The 23,890-nt window shown below is 51.2% G+C and overlaps 1 protein-coding gene across 3 annotated transcripts in view; it reads left to right on the top strand.

Moving 5' to 3' along the window:
- The window catches only part of Rbp6 (RNA-binding protein 6), a 1,068,785-nt gene that overhangs the window by 163,032 nt on the left and 881,863 nt on the right, over window positions 1-23,890 (top strand). For all 3 annotated transcript variants that reach the window (XM_050169782.3, XM_050169781.3, XM_050169783.3), the window contains exon 3: window positions 21,103-21,184. In XM_050169782.3, the coding sequence (XP_050025739.1) occupies window positions 21,103-21,184 (82 nt within the window). The remainder of the gene's footprint in view (window positions 1-21,102; window positions 21,185-23,890) is intronic.

Raw genomic sequence — 23,890 nt, 5'->3', positions numbered from 1 at the left:
GTTCGTAGCGTTTATTACGGTCTGCAATGTAATCCTTCAAAAATGGACCCATGGTGAACCGCATGTGCGCCTGCATCATGTTTCCCTGGCTTGCTGATGAGCCAGCCAGCCTTGCGTTAGAGCGAGGAACATGCCGCCTCTCAATCGCTCATTCGGGCAGGAAGGGAACGAAGTGAGAGGGAAATTCCCGCTACCTTCATTAGCGAGGCAGGGCGTCTGTTTATTTGTGACTGCCTTGTCGGGGTGGCGCAACACGATAATCCTTCCCGATCTCGTCCACGCCTGTTCTATAATTTGTACCGGACACCTTCTCGGGACGCGCCCGTTGGAACACGTCTTTAGTCCGCAGGCGGTAGCGTCTCATTTGTTGCTGAAATAGACTAACGCGTCATCGTCACAGTGGTGACAACTGTGCCACTAATTTCACGATTGTGCTACGATGCAAATTATAACGACACCAACTGAAAGGTGCTCACAGAGGCAGTATGACTAAAGCTAAACACCTTGCCGGTTCCGTTAAGGTGGTTCAAGTGCCCGTGCCGTGCTCAAGATTTCTCGTCTGCGTAAATTTTTGGGCTTTTACGTAGCATTTGTAAAATTCGAGAAAACAGAATAGGAGGCGCCACTCGCCGGTTGAAATGTTCGCGAGAATAGGTGCACTCATTGCGCGAACTCAACGCGAGAGGAAAGGCCCTCCAGTTGCGAGCGTCGCAGTCCATTTCTGCGTTCTCTGTTCGACTCGCAGCCACAGCAGTTCTTCGTTGGCGAAGCGCAGCTCCGATCGATAGTGCACGAAATGTAACTTGCGGGCGGACTGCTCTGCAGGGGACGCTGCGCAGCGTTTTCAGGTTTGGTGTCCCCCTGGTGGGCGCTGTTTGCTCCCCACATTATATGCATCGGCATATACGCTCACCGAGTCGCGTTGTCGACGACCGGAGGTGAGGGGAGCTGCGGACGACGGGACGCTTACGTTGTGAGCCCCGCTCGAAAGAAGTTTCCATACATGAATGGGGGGCGTCTGAAAAAGAAAATAAAAAGTCACATTTGCGTAAAGTGGAGCGTTTGATTCAGAAAGGGAGTCACGTTTACGATAGCTCGGAAAGGAAGGACGCCGTATAGTATACTAGCGCCTGCTCCGTTTTCCCTTTGCGGCCACTCTGGCGGTGACCCGCTCTTTCACGTCATCTGCGTGTTCTGCTTTGTTAGCGCTTTTCTCAAGTGTAAGCTTGAATGATACATTGTCAGTCATCCGGTCTCTCTTTTCTTTTTTTTCACTAGTCTGTACGAGAGCCAGCGACAGGCCGTCTGCACTCAGCCTTGAATGTCGCACGGTCGACCGGCAACCGCTCATTTCCAGTTGGCGTCGCACGCGTGAGCGAAATGTCGCCCTGCAAAACAAACAACATGACGCACGGACAACTCGGGAGCGAAAATACGCTTGCGCCTGTAGACGATTTTATATTCCCTTCATGGGCGCTGCCATCTTGTGCTGTTACACAAACAATTTTTATGTTTTATTAGAAGGAAAGTGACGTAACATGGTCATGAAACGCTGAACGCATTTATGCAACTATATTCATGCTTGCCAATTGGCTGTAGTAACGTACACTTCGCCGTTAAAGACAGAAAACAGCAGCGTTAACAACCCAAGATGGCGGCGCCCAAACGTTCCCGTAAAATAGTCTATAGCAGAAAGACAGCGTGTCCTTCCGCCGCTCCTGTCAGAAGCTGCCCTCGTGCAGGTGACGTTTGCCAACCCTTCCTGACCGTGGCTGCTGCTGTCGTGCCGAATAACAGCTCACACTTATAAAGACACGCCAGATGGTGGGATCGAACCCCCGGCATACCAGCCCGATGCTCTGAACCACAATCGCATCGTAGGTCACAATCACACGCGCACCTCTACCGTGCCAGCGCCAACGAGCTCTTTGTGATGATCGCCCCTTATGTCAGATTGCGCGCGCGCTATGTTGTTTTACGCCAAAGGGGCAGCAGAGAAGTGGGCAAGCACTCGATTAACCGCTTCACGAAAGTTTCACATCTGCTTCACATCTGCATAAATTTGTCGAGTTGAGACCTTCTTCGTTTTCAGCGTTTTGTTGTTTTATCCCTCTTCTTGGAGTAGTTTAAGAGAGAGCTTACGCTTAGGCGCTTCCCCAGACTTTTTAAGCTTGTAGCGCAGCTCAGAAGGTGCTCGTTCAGAGCTGCGCTACAAGCCTAAGAAAATCATCACATACCAACTCGCCCAAACTGCCACGCTTTTGCCCTTCCCAAGCGTGACAAAAGGGTCACCGTGGTTAAGACACAACGTATTCCCACAACTTGATAGGTGCAGTGGCTTGTAAAATTGATGATATGTAGGGTTTTATGGCGCAACGGCCAATCATGGCCACTGAGCGCCACTGAGAAGGAGCGGCTATTGCAGCACTAAGGCAAGCGATGATCCGATCAGCCAGCAGCCGGCTGCTCGCTACACGAGCAGCCCTCGACGTGGTCACAGCCGGCGTCAGCGCTGTCCTCCGGTGACGCGATTTTTATTCCGAGCGCGTGCGCCGCTTATTTGTTTGCAAACTGCCGAATAGTTTCAGTTCGGCTATCGCCATCCATCACTCGGCGATTTGACACGGCGGAGAAGCCGGTGACATACTGCGCCTGAGCCCGCCAACACTTACAATGAATAAATAAATGAATAATAATGAAATGAATGAATGAATGAGTAGACCATGCTCATGAATACCGCACTGCGACGAACCGACGTATATGACCGACCTATACGTCATCATAATCTAATAGACAGGCCCGTACACGAACAACCTTTGAACCCTTTTAGCGACAAAAAACATGTGCAGTCTTTCAGAATGGCATCAGGACGTGTAAACCCTTAGCTCATAAATTTCCTAGCTCATGAGTACACACTGCAGTGAGAGATGAGCACAGAAGAAAAAAAAACGAGGCAAAGAAAAAAGAACATAGTACAGACACGTACGTGAATTTCAGCGGACGATATAGACCAACCAGGAACTATTGCGCAGCTCATCTCGTGCTGCGAGAAAATGAGAGGACGCAGTCGGGTAACAAGCAAATGGTGGCTCGAACTACCCGTGCCATCTTGGCGCAGGCGTCGATCCGCAGACTGTATGTCGGTTTAAGTGACCCCCTCGTGACCTTAAGGTGGACACGTCCGAAGCCCCTAGAGAAGGCGAGCCACAGCTTATGAGACAATGGATGAACGTTGAATCTCCGATCGTCACTTCTAGGCGATGTGGTTCGCGCTCCGTTCTTTTTTTTTATTTATTTTTTAGGCTTTTTACGAGCGTGTCAGTGAAATAAGACAAGAGGAGGAGCCGGCGCTGTCTAACAGGCACCAGCATCTCGTTGATACAGTTAATGTTATGGCAAAGAACTACGACACGGCTGTGGCCAGCACGATGGACGCGGACAAGAAGACGCAACAGCGTAGGCTAAGCCAGTCACACCAGGAACAGCGTCTAGGCCGAGCCCCACTTCAGTAGCATTGGCGATCCGGCTGCGGCGCTCTGCACAGCGCACTTCTTCTTCCTTACAACTTCCCCCCTCGCTGAAGACGGAGCCGCACAGGAGGCCTAAGGTGTCGTGAGGACGAAGGGCTCGTGATACGGCTTCAGCCGATCTACGTGCGCAGTTTCGCGGCCTCGGCGACGCAGGTCCGTAGGGGGCGTCAGAGCTTCGATGACGTAGTTCACCGGAGAAGTTTGCTGTAGAACCCGGTAGGGCCCATGGTATCGGGATACAAACTTGGAGGAGACACCTGGTGTCGAAGTAGGGGGCACCCACAACCAAACGAGAGCGTCAGGCGAAAACTGGTGGTGGGGGCGCCCGTCGTCATGACGAAATTTCTGTAGGGCTTGTTCTTGCGTTGTAAGGGAGCGAGCTAGTTGCCGACAATCTTCTGCACACCGGGCGGCTTCGGAAACAGGTGTACCCTCTGATAAGTCGGGACGGTAAGGAAGAATAGTGTCAATGGGAAATGATGGTTCGCGGCCATATAGAAGAAAGAAGGGAGAAAATCCCGTCGTTGACTGGGGTGCCGTATTGTAGGCGTACGTGACATAGGGAAGGATGAGGTCCCAGTTGGTGTGGTTGGAGGCAACATACATTGAAAGCATGTCGCCGAGAGTTCGGTTAAAGCGTTCTGTCAATCCGTTTGTTTGCGGGTGATATGCGGTGGTACAGCGATGAATAATGCGGCATTCAGCGAGAAGTTCTTGAATGACATCGGCGAGAAAGATGCGGCCACGGTCGCTCAGGAGTTAGCGGGGAGCGCCGTGACGTAGAACGAAGCGTTGAAGCAGGAAGGAGGCAACGTCACGAGCCGTCGCGGCTGGCAGAGCGGCCGTTTATGCATACCTCGTGAGGTAGTCTACAGCTACAATGACCCAGCGATTGCCAGCAGCTGTATATGGCAGAGGCCCGTAGAGGTCTATCCCAACCCGGTCAAAGGGTCGCGAAGGGCACGGCAAAGGTTGCATTGGTCCAGAAGGGCGGCAAGGATCAGGATTCCGGCATTGACATTCTGTGCAAGAGCGAATGTACTTTTGCGCAAATGTGTACATACCACCCCAATAAAACCTATGACGTAGTCTGGTGTTGGTCTTGAAGAGACCAGCGTATTGCAGTGAGGGTCGGCGTGGAAAGCGGCGCATACATCAGTGCGGAGCTGCCGGGGTATTACAAGCAGCCATTTGCGGCCGTCGGAACTGTAGTTACGGCGATAGACAATTCCGTCGCGGATGGCGAAGTGCGAAGTTTGTCGGCGTAACGCTCGGGATGGTGGGCGTGTAGGCGAATTGGACATGTAATCTATCAAAGATGAAATCCAGGACTCCTTGCGCTGCTCCAAAGCCATGTCGACAGAAGTGAATGGAAGTGGGTCGTCTAGGACGGACACACTGACAATGTCGGCGTGGACAGGCGAGCGCGAAAGAGCATCGGCATCGGCGTGCTTCTTGCCTGAGTGGTAGACAACCCGGATATCGTACTCTTGGAGCCTCAGTGCCCACCGGGCTAGGCGGCCGCAGGGATCCTTGAGAGACGACAACCAGCAAAGTGCGTGGTGATCGGTAACGACATCGAAGGACCGGCCGTACAGGTATGGGCGAAATTTTGTGATGGCCCAGATGATCGCGAGACATTCTTTTTCCGTGACGGAATAGTTCGCTTCAGCTTTCGTCAGAGTGCGGCTCGCGTAAGCAACAACATATTCTTGGCAGCCGGGCTTTCGCTGGGCGAGCAAAGCGCCAAGACCAACACCGCTAGCATCCGTACGGATTTCCGTGGGAGCAGTTGGATCGAAATGTCGCAGTATCGGTGGTGTTGTGAGCAGGCGACGTAGCGTTGCGAAGGCGAAGGCATCATCGCAAGTCGGGGACCACGCGGAAAGATTGGGGTCTCCCTGAAGAAGCTCTGTCAGAGGTGCCATAATCGAAGCGAAATTTCGAATAAAGCGGCGGAAGTACGAGCAGAGGCCAATCAAACTGCGCAAGTCTTTTAGAGACGTTGGCCTCGGGAATTCTTTAACAGCACGGAGCTTTGCGGCATCAGGGAGAACGCCGTCCTTCGACACGACATGTCCGAGAATTGTCAGCTTGCGTGCCCCAAAGTGACATTTTTTCAGATTTAGTTGGAGGCCAGCGTCACTGAGACAGCGTAAAACCTGGTCCAAGCGATGAAGGTGAGTAGGGAAATCTGGTGCGAACACTACTACATCATCCAAGTAACACAAGCACGTGTTCCATTTGAGGCCTCGAAGAATAGTGTCCATCATCCGCTCAAAAGTCGCGGGCGCGTTGCAAAGTCCGAATGGCATTACACGAAATTAGTATAAGCCATTTGGTGTGATATGAAAGCAGTTTTAGGCTTATCTTCTGCAGCCATAGGCACCTGCCAATAACCAGAGCGTAGATTGAGGGAGGAAAAGAACTCTGCACCTTGTAAGCTGTCGAGGGCGTCGTCGATCCGCGGCAATGGATAAACATCCTTTCGGGTTATTTTGTTTAGGCGGCGGTAATCCACGCAAAAGCGGATCGACCCATCCTTCTTTTTAACTAAAACAACTGGCGATGCCCATGGGCTGTCGGACGGTTCAATGTCCCCACGCTTTAGCATGTCACCTACTTGCTCATCAATGACGCCTCGTTCTGTCGACGATACGCGGTATGGTCGATGCCGTAGCGGTGAGTGAGAACCGGTGTCAATCCGGCGACATACAGTCGTCGTTCGGCCCAGAGAAGTGCTATGACTGTCAAAAGCAGGGCGAAATTTCTCGAGGAGACGGTGAAGGTCATGGCGTTGCGTGGGGCTTAAGCCGTTGTCGATGACGTGGCTGAAAACGTCTTCAGGCGATGCGGCAGGTGCGGGACTACAGTAGAGGGTGCTGACCTCTGATGATCCAACAGGAAGTTCCGACGTGGTAATGGTAAGGCTCCACAGTGCCGAGAGATTCACCGCGAAGCAACGCAATCGAGAAGGGGAAGTGGTTGTGTATAGGAAGGTGAGTAGCACCAGCTTGAAGGCTAAGCAGCGCAGTTGGGAGTGGTGAGAGGTGGCGGTGAACGAAAGCAGTCGAAGGCGTGAAGAGTACGGTAGAGTCGGAGGCAACGGAACAGGATACAGGTGCCAGAACGGACGCGTGCGGATGTATATGGATGTCGTCAGTGAGGGACAACTTTGTGCAGGAAAGCGAAACGTCATCAAATATGGCATTGCCAAGCGAAGAGAAGGCGACTTCTGCACGGGAGCAGTCAATAACAGCTTGGTGACGGGAGAGAAAGTCCCAACCTAAAATAATATCGTGGGAACAGTGGGGAAGAACGACGAACTCGACTGTGTAGAGCACTCCTTGAATTTCAAGTCTGGCGGTGCACGCAGCCACCGGCTGGACGTGCTGTGCTGTGGCTGTGCGGAGTAAAGGACCGAAGAAAGGCGTCGTGACTTTTCGTATTGAGCGGCATAGTTTTTCCGCAATTACAGATATGGCGGCACCTGTGTCAATGAGGGCAAGCACAGAGACACCTTCAACAGCGACATCAATAACGTTGGGCGGCGAAAGAAGAGGCCTTGAGCGTTGCGGCGATGACGCAGTTCTTGCCTCGGAAGCTGCGCCACTTAGTTTTCCGTGTCAGTGGTAGAGGGACGTCGACGCATCGGGGAGAGCGAGCGACGACGAGAAGAAGGAGAACGGCGGTCGGAAACTGGGCGGAGGCTTGGCCGGGGAAGGGGTAAATCGTGGTCTGGAGCGTAAGACAAAGGATGGTCGTACGCGGCTGTGCGTGGGTCGTCACGTGGATGAAGTGGACGGTGGCGGCACAGGCGTGCAACGTGTCCGGGAATACCGCACGAATAGCAGATGGGCCGATTGTCCGGTGTGCGCCAGGGATTAATTACTCGATGGGCTGGAGGTCGTGGCGGCGTGGGGGTAAAAACAGGGCTAGGCATCATAGGCGGAGCCCGGAAGGTCGGCGGTCGTGGTCGTGCGACGGCGTCGGCGTAAGTCAATGAGGCGGTGAGTTGAGGCACCCGTTCCAGAGGAAGGACCTCGGACACTTGCTCTTCTATAACATGTCGTAGAGTCGGACTAAGGGACGAACTTGAGTCCGGCGGGTTGGTGATGAGGGAGAGCTGGCGAGCTACTTCTTCACGGACGAAAGCCTTGATCTGCGAGAGGAGGGTGGAATCTTGAATAGGGGAGGTCAAGCCGGACAACGATTCGTGATGGGGAACAGGACGGCGAGTGAGGATGCGTTGACGGCGGAGCTCGTCATAGCTTTGGCACAGTTCAATAACTTGTGCAACAGTAGAGGGGCTCTTTGAAATGAGCATCTGAAATGCGTCCTCGTCGATAGCCTTCATTATATGCTTGATTTTATTGCCCTCAGTCATGGATGCATCGACGCGTTTACAGAGATCGATGACATCTTCGATGTAGCTGGTAAAGGTCTCACCAGGCTGCTGAGAGCGCGACTGCAGGCGCTGTTCGGCACGAAGCTTTTGAACAGCAGGGCGGCCGAAGACCTCGCTGAACTTTGTTTTGAACACCGTCCAGCTTGGGACTTCGCTTTCGTGGTTCCGAAACCACAAGTGGGCAATTCCGGTGAGGTAAAAAGGGACGGTGGTCAGTTTCGTGATGTCATCCCATTTGTTGTTCAGACTGACGCGTTCGTATGATGAGGGCCAGTCATCAACGTCGTGGTTGTCAGTGCCGCTGAAGATGGGGGGTCCCGCTGACGGAGTGTGCCGGGGCATACGGAGGACTGGGGAGCAGGTGGTGGTAAGCTCGTGGCGCTTGCGGTGGTCATGATGGCAGGGAGAGTCCGGCTGCGCAATTCCAGGATGACAGGAGACCCAGCAAACCTCCCCCAATTATGGCAAAGAACTAGGACACGGCTGTGGACGGCACGATGGACGCGGACAAAAAGACGCAACAGCGTAGGCTTAGCCAGTCACACCAGGAACAGCGTCTAGCCCGAGCCCCACTTTAGTAGCATTGGCTATCCGGCTGCGGCGCTCTGCACGGCGCACTTCTTCTTCCTTACAATGTCAATAATATTAATAAAAATGGAAATAGTTCTCAGCGATGTATCAACTCCTATGACGTTACGTGATTCCGCGGGTCTATTGCTGCTGCATTAAGATGTTGCGAATGACGTTAAAAACGTCCGTCAATCTATGCTTCCTCTTGGACACTCACCTTTCTGGAACGTTTGTTTCCGGCGTCTTTCATCGGGAAAGTGTATAGCCTTTCCGCGGTATTGGTGTCACGTACAATGAGAAATGTCGTTGTGCTGCACTCTGCTTTCCTGCGGCACTAAATGCTTGCACAAAGCGCGCGACGATTGTGCCATCATAACTGGCCCGGCCGTGCAGAGTGGCAAAGACGCCTTCAGGATCCTGCCTCGGAAGCCAGAGGCCGTGACGGGCGAGTCCGCTTTTTGTTCGTGCTACGTTCCTCCCCTTTTCAACCCCAATTTGGCTTTTGTTTTCCCGCGTGACCTTTGTTAGCCCTTCGCTGCTTCCAAAGCGGGTGTGACCTGACGGTCGGGTCTGGCCTGCCAAGGCGGATGCATTCGATTCTTCATTGGCCTTCGTGCCAGCGAGGGCGGGCCGACGTGGCTGACTCGGCCGACTCGAAGTGCACGCCACGGGCACGTGTCTGTCCGATCGCTTGTCGTTGCGCGCTCGAGCAGCATGCAATCGGGCAGGCGGGACGCGGCGTTCGTCCAGCCGAGACAAATGCGAGGCACCAGACACTTACGGTAAATTACGCATTGCGGCTATCAAATGCATACTTTGTTAGAAAGTTCCTCGTGCACTTTTAGAAAATCACGCAGCAAACAAAAATAAAAAGGACAAATTTCAAACTTGGTAGATTTATAAAACGCGGGTGGCGTGACGTCACAGAGAGTGACCACCATGAGCCCAATCCCCTTAAAAGCGCCTTGTCAAGCGTGTCAGAGGCCCGTTATTTCTTTCAACACGCAACAATGGTTAAGACAATTTGGGAACAGCTACTGTGAGCCTATTGCGGCGAGGGGTTCGAAATATCAACGTTGACGCAGTGTATTTGGGAAAATTGCAGCACTGTGAATTGGCAACGACATGTCCGGAACAGTGGAGCGTAGCGTGTGAGCGCAGTGCTACGAAGAAAATTAGATAAATTTCAGTATTGAAAAATTTCGCATATGATATATTTTCATTATTTCAAAGCAACACATAACTCAATAAATTTCAGACTTCGTGTGAAGAAAAGGTGTATAGCTTAAAGGCTACGGAGCATGATCGTGGTATAAATGAACACCAAAGCTGGACTGACTGATAAATGCAACGAAACAAGAACACAGTAGGATAACAGGATCATTTCTCGCCTGCAAGAAAACGCCATTCGTATAACAATGACTTCGCCGTCTTGCACAGCGAAGGAGATGCCGCATTGTTATGTATTCACGTTAATTGTACCAAGAAAAACGGAAATAGAGCATAAAATAAAAAGAAGCAAGGAAAAAGGAGCTTTTGCATCAACGATGAATTTCAACGCTCACACAGTTAGACAGCAGTAGTACCCGCTGTAATCGCAGCTGAATGACCTATTGAGGAAAGTTCAACACAGATGATTTCCCGCTCGTGGTGCGCACCAGTGAGCTGACGCGAAAAAGGCTATCCGAAACGAAGTCCCTCACATCGACAGAAGCCTAAGTTCCCTAGAGATAGCCCATGAACAACCGCAAGAACCTTCGTACTGGCGCACGCGAGACAAATCCAACCAACGATAATAGAAAGGATCCAATCAATCAATCAATCAATCAATCGATCAATCAATCAATCAATCAATCAATCAATCAATCAATCAATCAATCAATCAATCAATCAGTAGTTTGTTTCATGTGCCCAGGAACAACACTAAGGTCCGAGCGCTGGTGCATAGCGAAACAAAAACAAGAAAGGTAGAAATGTAAGACAACTACAACAAAAGCTATGTGGTAAAAAAATTTGATGAAAAATGAAATGCAACTGCATATAAGCAGCTGCATAGCAGTGCACAAAAACGCACAATCGTGACGGAGTACACATGCGGAAGGAGAGAGAAACACTTTGAAGACAGGACAGATGGGCGGCTAGAAAGAAGGAGAAAGTGCGCAGCTCGGAACAGAAAGAAGACGATTCGTTCCGAAAGATGTCAAGATGGACACAAGACATTCTGTGGAGAGGCGAGTGCCTGCGAAAACAGGCAGGCGGAAACAGGCGCTACGTTCCATGGTAGTGTTCTGCGAAACCCGCAGTGAAACAGAAGGCTATTAGATCCGAACGTTTAATAAATTCATGAGTAATTTTGTATAAAAAGAAGGAAGTGTAGGAAGAATGAAAAGTGCGCACGTTACAGCCTTGTGATGTACACGTATAGCCATGTAGGTCTGCTTCGGTGCCACCGTCAGTAGCGGTAGGTGTTCCCCCGAGCAGCACCCACTTGTTTTTGTGGCTGATTGATGCAACTTGTTGCTATGCTCACGCTGTTGCTGCGGTGTGCGTACCTCGTAAGCAGGCGCTGAAATATCATCCTCTCTTAACGGCGCCACACAAGCTTTGCGGTGATCGGCCTTAACAGCTCTTCTGTTTTCAGAACGTGGCTGCGACAAACGCAGCCACGTTTGTCGTATGTTGTATATTTAGTGTGCATTTATAGTTCACTTAAGCATAGTAGTCATGCTTACAAGAAAACCGCGTAATGCCTGTTTCTGGTAAACATATTTCTCCTTGCGCAGCATTTGCTCGTTGGGACACTTTGTCATGACATTAGCAACGCCGGGTGTTTATTTGTCAATAAATGGCATGACCGGCCTTTCAGTTTCCTGTTTTACACTCAATAAATAACGGCGATGGCAATGCCCACAATACGAAATGCGTAACCCAGCTTTGCGGTGATATTAGGTTAAACGAAGTGAGCTTGCCCACGAATTCCTTGCCGCTATTTCTTGCACCTTTGCGACTGTTACGATCGGTGAAGACCGCCATTTAGAGAGCCTCCGCACAAATGCCGAAGCCACTACGAAGAGCGGGTTTTAATTTGCAGCGCAGCCTGCGGATGGCCAACGGGCACGTGTTGCAGCTGAAGAAACATGCAACAGCTAGCGCTGCAATAGTGTGAACTCGCCCGGCGCCAAACAATGCGCTTCTCTCTCGCAGTCACAGGAAATCGTTCACAGCGGCGGTTAACTGCCCGCAGCCGGCTGCTGCCCGCGTCAGCTCTGTGGGACACGGCGCGCACTCGTCGTCGCCTCGGCCAAGCTGTCTTCGTTCGTGGCAAGGCTCCTCCGGCAGGCGGCGCCATTTTCGTCGCTTATGTGGAGTCAACAGAAATACGCGATTATTTTAACGGTGATCTGTCGCATCGTCGCAGTCTCGGAAAAAGATTGTTGACCTAGTGTTGGTATATGTGCAGTGACTGCAGTCGGTTCCAAATGAAGCGCCCATGCGTTTAAACCGACGGACGGAAAAAACTTTAATCAGAAAAAGACCTGCATGGTTGCCAGCCCGGGCTCAGGCCACCCGAGCATTATGTGCGTTGAGGCATAGCTTTTTCAGCGCTGCCCGGGCCCGCTGGATAGCCCATAGTTGGTCGTCTAGTTCCGAGCTGGTCAGAGCGCTTAGCCATCGCTCCTCGAGAAGGTCCGGTTCTATGTTGTCCACTGCATATATTGATCTGATCTTTGTGCACTTCCATAAGATGTGTGCCATGTCTGCGTGTTCGTGCTTGCAAAGTTTGCAGCTCGCGTCTGGGTATTGTGTTGAATTTACTCTGTTTAAATTTACTGGGTTTCGGAATGTTCTGGTTTGCAACCTTCTCCAATTTGTTTCTTGAGACCTTTCGAGTTGTTAGTGGGGTTGTGGGTGTACTTCGTTTCGTGTAGTGTGTCAGTATGTCGTGGTACGTGACCAGTCTGTCCCTGTCGTCTTTTATCGCTACTTCGTCGTCGTCGCCTCCTCCGTGTTCTCCATCGCATCCGCTGCAGTCCTTCCCCCTTCCCCGGGAGTTTCGAGGTGTTGGGCCGTCACTGTACTAGCCGCGGTGGGTTAGTTCTCGCGGGGCTCGGTGGGCCTTCTCGTTGAATTTGGGAGGGGTATTCGTGGTTACTTCTCTCATATGTGCCGGGATCCAATTGAGGTATTTGGATGTGATTTTGCCGTTCTTGAAGTCTTCTGCTCTGTGGTTCCGGATTTCGGCCGCCTCGGTGGAGACCCAGCCCTTTGTGAGGTTCCTAATAGCCGTCTTGGAGTCGCTGATTATTAGAGAGTTTTAGAATTGGGGGCCCAAGCGGCTTGGGGACCCAAGAAAATTGCGTGCCACAAGTGCGCATGCGCAGAACCCAAGCCAGTCTTGGGTTCTTGCGTTCGCGTTAACCCAAGACCCAAGAATCGAAAACTAGCGTGGGCCCCCAAGCCGTGTTGGGCCACCCTCGCGGGTGACAGCGATGGCGTACAGCAGATGGTCGCAGAGCAAACTTTATTTACTTCGACTGATTTTCGCAATTTCACGCGGGTGAACTCGCAGTTTTTCGCAGCGCGTCACAAGAAAACACCAACTAAGAGCAATTGGCTTCGATTGGCTTTGCTTGGCTTAGAATCGCACACTTAATTCGTAATGCTAACCGGTACTAACAGAGTTTCTTACATTTTATTTGTTCGTTCTTTTTGCTCAAAAATGCATTCTGTTTGTTTTCACTTGTAAGAAAAGAGGTTCATTTTTTTTTCTTTCAAGCACCTTTCTATTTTCCACACTGCGGCGCCCCGAGCGCTCAACCCAACGCTGTCTGCGTTCGGCCCAATCCTCAAACTCTGCTGCTCATCTAAACCCAAGAGCAACCGACGCAACGCGGCTTGGGGGCCCAGAGCCTTGCGCCCCCAATTCTAAAACTCTCTATTGTTCTGTCTTGTTGCCGACCGTTGATTACAGCCAATGCAATTGCCGTTTCTTCCGCTACCTCCGATGATCCGGTCCTAACATAGCCCGCAGTCATGGTCTTTCCTTTCGTGCATACGACCGCCATTGCGAAGAGGGAGTTACCTTTGTCAGCGCCCACACCACCATTGTCGTCCCGGTTTCGGGGGTACCGGGCGGCGTCTACAAAGAGCACGGGGGTGCTATTTGTAGACGCCGCCCGCGCACCGTGGTTTTTGAGAATCGTTCTCGTGCGGCATTTTCTTCTCTCGGCATTGTGCACGGGGTGCATGTTCTTCGCGAAATTTTCCGTGTTTATTGCGGCTCGGACGTCTGGGTGAATCTGCGTCTTGAGGCCGTTCATTCTGTGGTAGTTTATGCCGATCTTTTCCATGATTTCTCTGCCCGCCTTGGTTCCGGAGAATCAATCGAGTTGCGCTATCCGCTATGCTTCCGCGATTTCCTCCAGCGTGTTATGTACCCCGAGATGTGGTAACTTTTCGTTTCTTGTGTATCGGGCGAGACCCAGTGCCATTTTGTGCGCTTTTCTAATGAGCGCGTCGATCTTGTCTTTCTCAGCCTTGTTCCAGTGGACGAACGCCGCCACGTACGCGACGTGGCTGATCGCGAAGGCCTGAACGAGCCGTACGACATTTTTTTCTTTAATGCCCCTCCTGTTGTTGGAGACTCTCTGTATTAGCTGAATGGTCGCCGTGACTTTCTTTTCCAGGCGCGTTATAGTTTCCGCGTTTGCTCCCCTGGCTTTGATCCAGAGACCCAGGACTCTGATCTTTTGGACCATGGGTACCTCCGTGTCTTTTCTCGTGGTTAATCTGATTCCCCTTTTGTGTAGCTCCGCTACGTCTCTGCTTGGTTTGCCCAGGCTACTGAGGCGGTAGAGCAGCAGTTCCAATTTCTCCGGCGAGCATTCTAGTCCGGTGCCCTCCAGATGATTTACGATTGCCTCCACCGCCCTTTGAAGTCTGTTCTCCATATCGCCCTCGCTTGCGCCCTTCGTGGTCCACATCGTAATGTCGTCTGCATAAATTGTGTGGCTAATGCCTTCTATTCGCTCCTGTTTTTCCGATAGTCCGATCATGACGAGGTTGAAGAGCATCGGTGACACGACGGACCCTTGCGGTGTGCCAGCGCTGTCCATGTCCACCTGGATGCTCTCCTCCTCGTCCAGTCTGATTCTGGTTGTTCTTCCCGTAAGGAAATTTCGGATATGATCATACGTTTGTTCGCCCAGGCCGAGTTGCGCGATTCTGTCGAGTTTGGCCGCGTGCTTGACCCTGTCGAAGGCCTTTTTTAGATCAAGTCCAAGTATTGCCCTCAAGCCCCGCCCCGTGGTGTCTATGACTTGTTCCTTGAGTTGTATCATGGCGTCTCGGGTAGAGAGCCCTCTTCTGAAGCCAATCGTGTTGCTATGGTACAGATCGTTTGATTCCAGGTAGCCGTTAACTCTACTCAGGCAAGCGTGCTCCATCACTTTAACAACGCAGGAAGTGAGAGAGATCGGCCGCATGTTCTGTGTTTCTAAGGCTTTACTCGGCCTGGGGATGAGGATCACGTCGGACCTCTTCCATTCGTCGGGTATGCCGCCGTTCCGCCAACACTCGTTCATGCAGTCTGTCAAGCGGCTCGTTGCCTGATCGTCCAGGTTCCGGAGAATCTTGTTGCTCACTTTGTCGGGGCCCGTAGCCGACTTGGTCTTGATGGTCTGCAGGACCACCTTTGTGTGTGCCTCGAAACGGGCCAACCGAGGGACATACTCGCACCTTCCTGGGCTGCGAGTGTCTTTCCCGAGCAGAGACGCTTTCTCAAGCCTCTCGCCAGGGCTGCCCCGTTGTCGCGACTGAAAACAGGGCAGCGAGCGGCCGGCTTTCGCCTGGCGTTCATCAAGTGAACGCCTTTGCAACCAGCTGCCTCAGCTGGCGCACAAATCCCCGGGCTCTGTTCCTCGAGCCTCTTCTGTGGCGCCACTGTGCACTTGGAACAAAAGTCTCGGCTTGACTGCAGGCTGCTTACCGCAGTCAGCGCGAACGTTCGGACCACTTTGTCTATACTTCATGGGGTTATACTGAGCACGAGGTCGCGGGATGGAATCCCGTCCGCGGCGGTCGCATTTCGATGGTGGAGAAATGCGAAAAAACACCCATGTACTCAGATTTAGGTGCTCGTTAAAGAACCCCAGGTGGTCCATATTTCCGGAGTACCCCACTACGGTGTGCGTCACAGTCAGAAAGTGGTTTTAGCGCGTCGTCGTGGTCGTCGTCATCGTCATAATCATCATCATCATCATCATCATCATCCTAGGGTGTACCAGTTAACTTGGACCAAGATTCTTTAAAAAGCCAGGAGCTATAGAGAAATCGTACCGACTGCATAGTAGCCGTAGTCTTATGTACTTACGGCCAATATTTTTTTCATCACGAACTATTATTTAATTAATTACTTTTAATTTGTGAACCTTTTAATCATTGCTTGAATGGCAAACGTATCAATTACAAAGTTGTAGGGCACCTCAAATAACCTCCGAATCAAGCATTTGTTTACTGCTCAGCTTTGCCTCATTGGTTTTTCCGAGAAAAAACAAAAGCGCGCGAAACATGGAAAGTACAAAATAGATACGCGCTCGCGCGCCCCTACTCAAGCGCTTCCAAGCGAATAGCGACGGATACACGGCTTTACCAGTGGCAGCACTTTGATACAGGGCTTCACGCTATGTGATGGTCGCGGCATCAAGAGAATACGCCGCTGGCGCATTGATAAGCGTAGCGGAGCCTTGTACGATGCGGCGATAAGAGAATGCAGCCGTATATCTTTCAATGGTTGCCTGTAGGCGCTTGAGCAGCGGCGTGCGAGTGCGCATTTATTTCGTATTTCGCGTATTTCGCGGGCTTTTGTTTTTTCTTGGGAAAAACAACCAGCACCACTTTAGCACGAAATACGTGCTTGATTCGGAGGTTATTTAAGGTGCCCTACAACATTGTAATTAATGTGTTTGCGATTCAAGCAATAATAAAAGGTTCACATATGAAAAGTAATTAATTAAATAATAATAAAAAATTAAATTATGGGGTTTTATGTGCCAAAACCACTTTCTGATTATGAGGCACGCCGTAGTGGGGGACTCCGGAAATTTGGACCAACTGGGGTTCTTTAACGTGCACCTAAATCTAAGTACACGGGTGTTTTCGCATTTCGCCACCATCAAAATGCGAATTAAATAATACTTCGTGAAGAAAAAAATACTGGCTGTAAGTACATACGACTACGGCTACTATGCTGCCGGTACGATTTCTCTAGACTCTTGGGTATATTTAAAATCTTGGTCCAAGTTAACTGGGGCACCCTGTATAGTACCAGCAATACCCTAATCAAATCGGTGTCATCTTATGACCTGTAGGCATGTTTGAATTTTAGACAGGTGAAAAAGATGCGTTGACCAGTTTTTGTCGTCACGGGGTTTCGGCGCCGAGGTACAGCTGATGAGGCTTCTGGACGCGTGGAACGGACATGCGGAAGCGCATTTACTAATTTATAAATGCTCGCGCAGTAGTATCACATCTACAGGATATGTGAACTATATATGAAGAAACATACCCAAATTGAAATAAATCTAGCTCGCTGACGAGGCAGTGCTTGCGGGTCAATTTAACCTAGATGTCGTCCACGTGACGCTAGTCCATGCGGACGCCCACACAAGTCAATGGCGTCGAGTTCGTGGACATCGTTGTGGCGAAGGCGGCGACGGTCTCGCACACTCCGCACCTCATCCGGGTTGAGCTACATAGAAAGCGTCGATTTGCACGCGATGCGGATTTTTCTCTCTTGTTCCAGGCAAGTTTGGCGACGCTTCGCAACGACTAGTCGACGTTGATCGAACATACGCGGTGCGCATCTGCTCGGTGGGCCTTTTGGGCGTTATCTTTTGTTACGTGAACTAACACGCGACCGGTTCTGCAACTCGTTCGGCTGCCGAGAATGTCACAGGTAGCACTTCTCGTCGAGCACCCTCGTCTTATACGACTGAATGTGGGCGTCTGAAATGCCTTCAGCGGCGTGTCACCGCTGCTGTAGCTGGCGTTCGGCGCTTGTGCAACCGCGACGGAGAGGCGGGTCCGTGCACCTGCATTCAGGCTTGGTTCGCCGCGGCAGCTGCTTTCAGCCAAGGCCGCCCGCGGCTCCCATGGCGGTGTTTGCTTTGGCCTCTCCCCTGCCGCAGTCACGTGCGCTGTCTGAAAACGGATTGCATAATTAAATTTCCTGCTCTGCGAAATAACTCTTTCCTTGGTCTATGCGCAGCAAGCGTGCAGTGTTTTGGTGGGAGGGATGCTGATAGACACACACGGAAGGGAACCAAAATGAGGGAGAGGCTCATTCGCTTTTGAGCGTTGTCTAGTTTGACCTTGACGTGACTGCAACGGACCGGCAAGAATCGAGGATTTCCTACAACAGTGCGGCGTGATGTACGTGGAGGGCAGTTACAGCCAGGGTTGCAAGCTTTCGGTTGACATCCAAATATTGCGGGCGAGCTCTTTCTGCCCAGTTGAGCACGGGCCATGTGGGAAAGCTAATCGATCTAGGGAATACACGAAAAGGACACAGGCTGCGATGTCTGCGATACTATTTGCTCGGTTATAGCGAATAGCACTCTGAAACCTGGATTAAGCATAGAGTAGATCACGCCTGCGGAGCTTGAAATCCTTCTACCCGCCAAACTGAAAGGAAGAGAGAAGGAAAGAAAGTAAGATAACTTTGGCAATTGCTGAATGAACTCTCCAGACGAACACGTTCATCCCACCAGTACTTGCTGCTTCTTTTCAAGCTTCCGTAACTACGACAGGTATGCATTTGGGCCCATTGATCCGGTTTCTGCACAACTACGCGTAAGTGAACAGCGCAAAGACAGCAGGAGCGATGCTTTAGCTGTTTCCCGTCTTTTCACAAGGCACTCGTGGAGGGAGAGAAAGCCAAAAGAAGAAGGGCAGTCGGTCAGACGAACGTCCGCTTTGCTGCCGTACACTGGGAAGGGGTTAACGGAAAGGGGCAACAAGAAAATAGGGAGGGAGCGTAGTTGCAACGCACACAGTATAGGGTGCACAGCAGGACTACAATCGCTCACGGAGGCCGGTATTCTTCACAAACTGCTGAAGCGCACGAATAGTGTTGTGCGTCTCCGTCGACGGACGAATCAATTACGCGCGCCTCCCCCTCCCCACGCTCACAGCGTTTCGACCGCTGCTGCTCCTTCCCTCTTTCTTTCACCACTCTTTCTATCCCTTCCCCCCTGTGCAGCGCGGTTGAGGTGTCCTCATCTGAGAGACAGTTACTGCGCTGCACTTTACCCCATGTTCCTCCTTCCCAAACAAGAATCTCTCTCTCTCTCTCTTTCATCGCACCCGCCGTGCCCTCCTTCGTACCACCATTGGCCACTTCTGGGGGCACATGTCGCAAGCAACACCGGGGCTGCGCAAGTGAATAATGTGTCTACGAATTCGAACGAACGAACGAACGAACGAACGAACGAACGAACGAACGAACGAACCAACGAACCAACGAACCACCGAACGAACGAACGAACGAACGAACGAACGAACGAACGAACGAACGAACGAACGAACGAACGAACGAACGGACGGACGGACGGACGGACGGACGGACGGACGAACGAACGAACGAACGAACGAACGAACGAACGAACGAACGAACGAACGAAAAAAAAAACGTACAGAAACGCATGAAATTCGGCTCCCGTTTCCTAACTCAACATCGCCATTCTCAGGGAAATGGAATGTGGGCCCCCGGTTTGCATCGCTTTGCCTTTTTGCTGTACTGCTGCGTTGCGTGTTGTGATGGTGTGAACAAGCATTACAGAGTATTTCTGTCAGCACAGCGCTTCTAGTCACGCGAGCGTCATCGACATCGCGGGTCTCCCAAGCCCAAGCGTCACGAGCCCCGACGCGGCGGCACAACAGCGAGCTTACCAAGAAACGCGACGCGCCTCCTTGGCAGAATAAATATTAATAGGTACTGAGAAAGGAGGGACAAAGGTTTGCGAAACACTGGGACTTTCACATTGAAGATGACGAATAACGTGGCCAGTTCGTTCGTATAAAGCTATGGAAAGCTGTGAGCGGAACTATAGAGTGAAAGTCATAATTCTTAGGAGGTCTGTGTAAAAGTTTGAAAAAAGCGCAGTATCGGAAGGTGCTTTTTTTTTCTTCTTTTTTAGCGCACCTCAGCTGACAAACGGCAGCCTCGCAAAAAAGTAAACATGTACTTAGCGAGCAAGCGTGTTTGCTAGTTCGTGTGTTAGTGGTGTCCATGCAGAAAGAAGTGAGCCGAGTGTTGGTGAAACAGTTCACGCTTCCCGTCTGCAGGTTGACCGGTGACATGCTGACGCTGTTGCTACTCTCAGTAAACAAATAGACCAAAGACCCGTTTTATAAATGTCGCCGCTCCAGAAGCAAAATGGCCTGCCGACTCGGTCACGACACATCTTGTTTTGGCCGCTGGTGTTGCAATTCTACGGGGCAGAGAGACGCACGCCACACCACACGCTTTCCCGCAGCGCGGTCGGCGTTGGCGCGTTAATTGGGACGGCAGCCACTGCTCTCGTGGATCGATGCGGCTCCGCCTGTGCGCGCCGCCGTTCGGTCGGTGCGGATGCGTCGCGATTGACAGCCGCCGCCAGCGGTGCGCGTGCCATTGTTTCCCCGAGACTAAATGTGTGCGCGGACGAGGGGCCGCCTTCTTTCACGCCAGAATCGAGATTTTCGAAATACGACGTGCGTGGTAGACACGAATTGAGAAAGGGAACTTTGCAAGGACGTTGCGGGTAGTTCAATTAGGAGCTGTTTTTACGTAAGAGAAAGGTTTCTTTGAATGTGTGCAAAAAAAAAAAAGTTTGCTGGTTGTTCTGGGGACGAAGTGAGCAAAATTCAGCGAACAACTGCAACTTAGATGGGTACGAATGCGAAATTGAGTGGGAGATGCCTTCAATGGTCAACTGAAAGCTACGTATAAGAAATGTCTATGCCGAACACTTAGTGTGGTGTGCAAACTGCCCGGGTTCCTATTGCCTTTAATATTTTAGAAATCACAGTAGCCCCGAAAGAGAGGTATTGTGCATGCACCTATTATGCATGACCAGGACAACCAGAGATAGTCCTAAACTTCTGTGGGCGTGGACGCACAGAAAGCTGTTCGAAAGAGAAACTATTCCAGCCAATGCTAATGCTGGACATGATGCAAGCGAAGGCAGCCGGCGATTGTCAACGATCCCTGCTCGGCTACAGCCTTCAGCACGGGGGCCAATTAAGGCAGAAGGACGCTCGTTTAGCTCGCTTGCACGAGGAAGACCAGCGCTTGCTGCCATTTTAGGCTGTTCTTAAAGAAGATAATTTGCAAGTGTGCCAATACAGATAACAGGTGCATAAATGCGAGAAACGAAGTGCCTACTTGTTACTGCACTTCCGTTACACTATTAATAACGCAAAGTTATAAACAAGCTTGCTCGCCGAAAAGTTGTTCAATTTGTGGAAAATATTGGGAGAGTGAATGCTGATCTTTAACCTCTGTAATATTGTGCTTCATGAAGGTTTTCCTTTTGTTGTGTACTTTTACAGAAGGATTACGAGAGTACTTCAGCAAGTTTGGTGACATCACGGAAGTCATGGTCATGAAAGACCCCTCGACACGGCGCTCTCGGTAAGCTTGCCAGCCTTCACTGTGGGAGGAGGAAAGCGGAGAGGAGAGTGCAGCGAAACCATGAGGCGGAAAGCGGGGGAGGGTACACGCGGGAGGGTGAGGAGCAAAGCGGAGTGATGGCGGCGACCATGGGGCATGCGGCGAGCGCCGAAACCATGGAGGAAGGGAGAATACAGGAGGGAGCATTACGTCACGCAGTCAGCCTTGGCAAGCGAACGCTCCGTGAAGCCACAGTGGTGGCCCAACACGTGACGTCTTGTGTCGAGATCACGGAGCAAGAATCGAGACTTGCTGGGACGTTTGTTTCCCAGTAGCTATGTCAGAAGTTCTTATTCAGTGCGCGCTCGTTCAGCTACCCTGCCGTGGCTCGGCCGGCAGAGCGGTAACACTAAAGGCTCAATCACACCCGCGACCTGAGGAGGTCGCGCTACTATTTGCGACTTTCGACTAAGAAGCGACCGAACGCGACCGACGCTCAGCGCGACGCAACGCGACAGAGCGCGACCGTTCTAGCCGTCGAGTTCCCAAGGCAGATCCACATTTAACGAATTCTCAGGATGACACCAGTTTCGAGATATTTCCCGAAATTTGCGGAGAAATGCATTGGCGTTCCAGCTACCTTATTAGGAAAACGTCCTTTTATGCATTAAAGCAGAGAAGTAACTGGAACGCCAATGCATAGCTCAGGAAAGTTCGGGAATTAACATATCGAAACTGGTGTCATCCAGTGAATTCGTTGAAAGTGGATCCGCCTTGCAAACTTCACGGCTAGAATTTATAAATTGCAACATGCGCCGTAATGTAATTGCTTAGAACTTAATTAGGCACGTTTTGTTAATTATTCGATTGTGCATTTCAATTTTTTGTGCATGTAATGTGCGCCTTTTTGAATAGACCAGCTGATCAAATATAATTGTGCTATCTGCCACAGGCAACCTTTAAAAAATTTTGAAAGTGTTCGCTGAAACACTTAGTATAATGCCTGGAATGAAGGTAATATGCCATGCGCGTTGTGCTGCAGAACAAAGTGAGTGACTTTAACGCAGAATTTTAAGGAACACTTGGTCAACGTAGCTCCCTGGACGTCACCAGATGAACCAAGATTACTCACCATAATAAAATAAATTTTAATTGTAGCACCATTCGATTAACTAGCTCATGCATAGTTATTGGTTGGTCTTATCCATTCATGTTGTAAAAATTTTTAAATATGTGCCCGCCAAGGCTGTACAGGTGTGAGCCAATATATTGTAAGTGTGGGTGCCAGCATCCGCATACTACATCACTGATATGGAGTAAGTAATGTTGATCTTCCCACATGTTTCTTTTTTGCCGCCCAGTAACAACTTGCTGGGATGAAAGGTAGCAAAAGCCTTTGCCTGTGCTCAAGCTGACGTCGTTGTTTTGTTTTTAGTCTCCGAACAGTTTTTCGCACGGTTCGCCACTCTTTAAGGGATTGGGTACAAGGGTACTGCGTTTATCTTACAGCGTCTATTTTATAGTGGTGCATGGAACGATTATGAGGGCTTGTTCCACATAATTCATGTGAAAGACACCTCTCTCTCCTATCGAAACCGAGCCATATTCTTTGATAAACCGAATTTCCAACGTCCCGAGTGGCAGTAGAACTATAATCACATAGTTCGATCGTCCGCTGATACAGAACGCGCTGCGATACAAGCTAGCTGATCCTTTTTTTCAGGCAGGAAGCAGGAAACACTTATTCGGAGCAGCCTGCCTGCCGTGCGTCCACGCTGCCCGCTCGGCTGCGCAGAATCGGCTCCGGCTGAGCGACGCGCGCGATACACGGCGCGCTCCGGCGACCCGCAGGCCTCGGCCGAACAAAGGGCAATGCGAGCATCTCGGCTTCTGCGGGGCTTTCTTACTCTGTGCGACATGTGTACACATATAACGCGTTACCGGAGATGCGTACGGCAGCAATAACGCTGGTAGCGACATCATGTGGCGTTTCGTCTAACCGCAATCGCTCAGACATGTCTGCGTGTTCTGCGTGCCTAAAAAAGAAAGCAGGCGATTTGTTCACCGTCACGCCGCTGCCGAAAATTTACACACGCAGCGCAGTCGCGTACACACTTGCAAATGCTAGGTCTGTGCGTTTGAGCTGTGCGCCACCAGGTGGCACCACCAACAGCCGCGGAGGTTGCTTATAGCGTCCTCGATCACCCGCACCGGTGCGCACCGGGGCGCCTTGGTGCGCACTTTCATCCTCGATCAACCGCACCGGTGCGCACCGACCATCCTCGATCACCGGAAGCGCACCCTGTTGGAGCGGTTTTCTGCTGCCCCGTCTCGCACCGAGAAAATCGGCGGTGCGCCAGGGTGCAATCCCAGCAAGCAATGCGGGACGCGCGCGCGCACTGCCGACTGCAGAACCGCGGACGCTCTGGCCCGTTAGCTGCGGTTGCAACGGAGTTGACGGAGTTAGCTAGTGGAGATGTCGGCAATGAGAAAGGAAGCGCTGCTAGTTGCCGCAATCGATGAGCTTTTTTTCAAGTTCGTCTGACAGCGAAGACGACATGCTGATCGACTTCGTCCAAAAACAATGTGGTGAAGAGCGGCCGAAAGTGAACAGGTTCGTTGAACGGGTCGTCAGGATTAATGATAAAATCCATTGGTGTTTGCTTACAACCAGGTATGTCGGAGCACGCAGTTTGACAAGGTTCAAGCGCTTGCCGCGGATGCTCA

Source organism: Dermacentor andersoni, chromosome 3 (assembly GCF_023375885.2).
Source record: "Dermacentor andersoni chromosome 3, qqDerAnde1_hic_scaffold, whole genome shotgun sequence".
Taxonomy (NCBI): domain Eukaryota; kingdom Metazoa; phylum Arthropoda; class Arachnida; order Ixodida; family Ixodidae; genus Dermacentor; species Dermacentor andersoni.
Note: the sequence above shows the minus strand (reverse complement) of the source record. Positions and strands in the feature narration are given on the sequence as shown.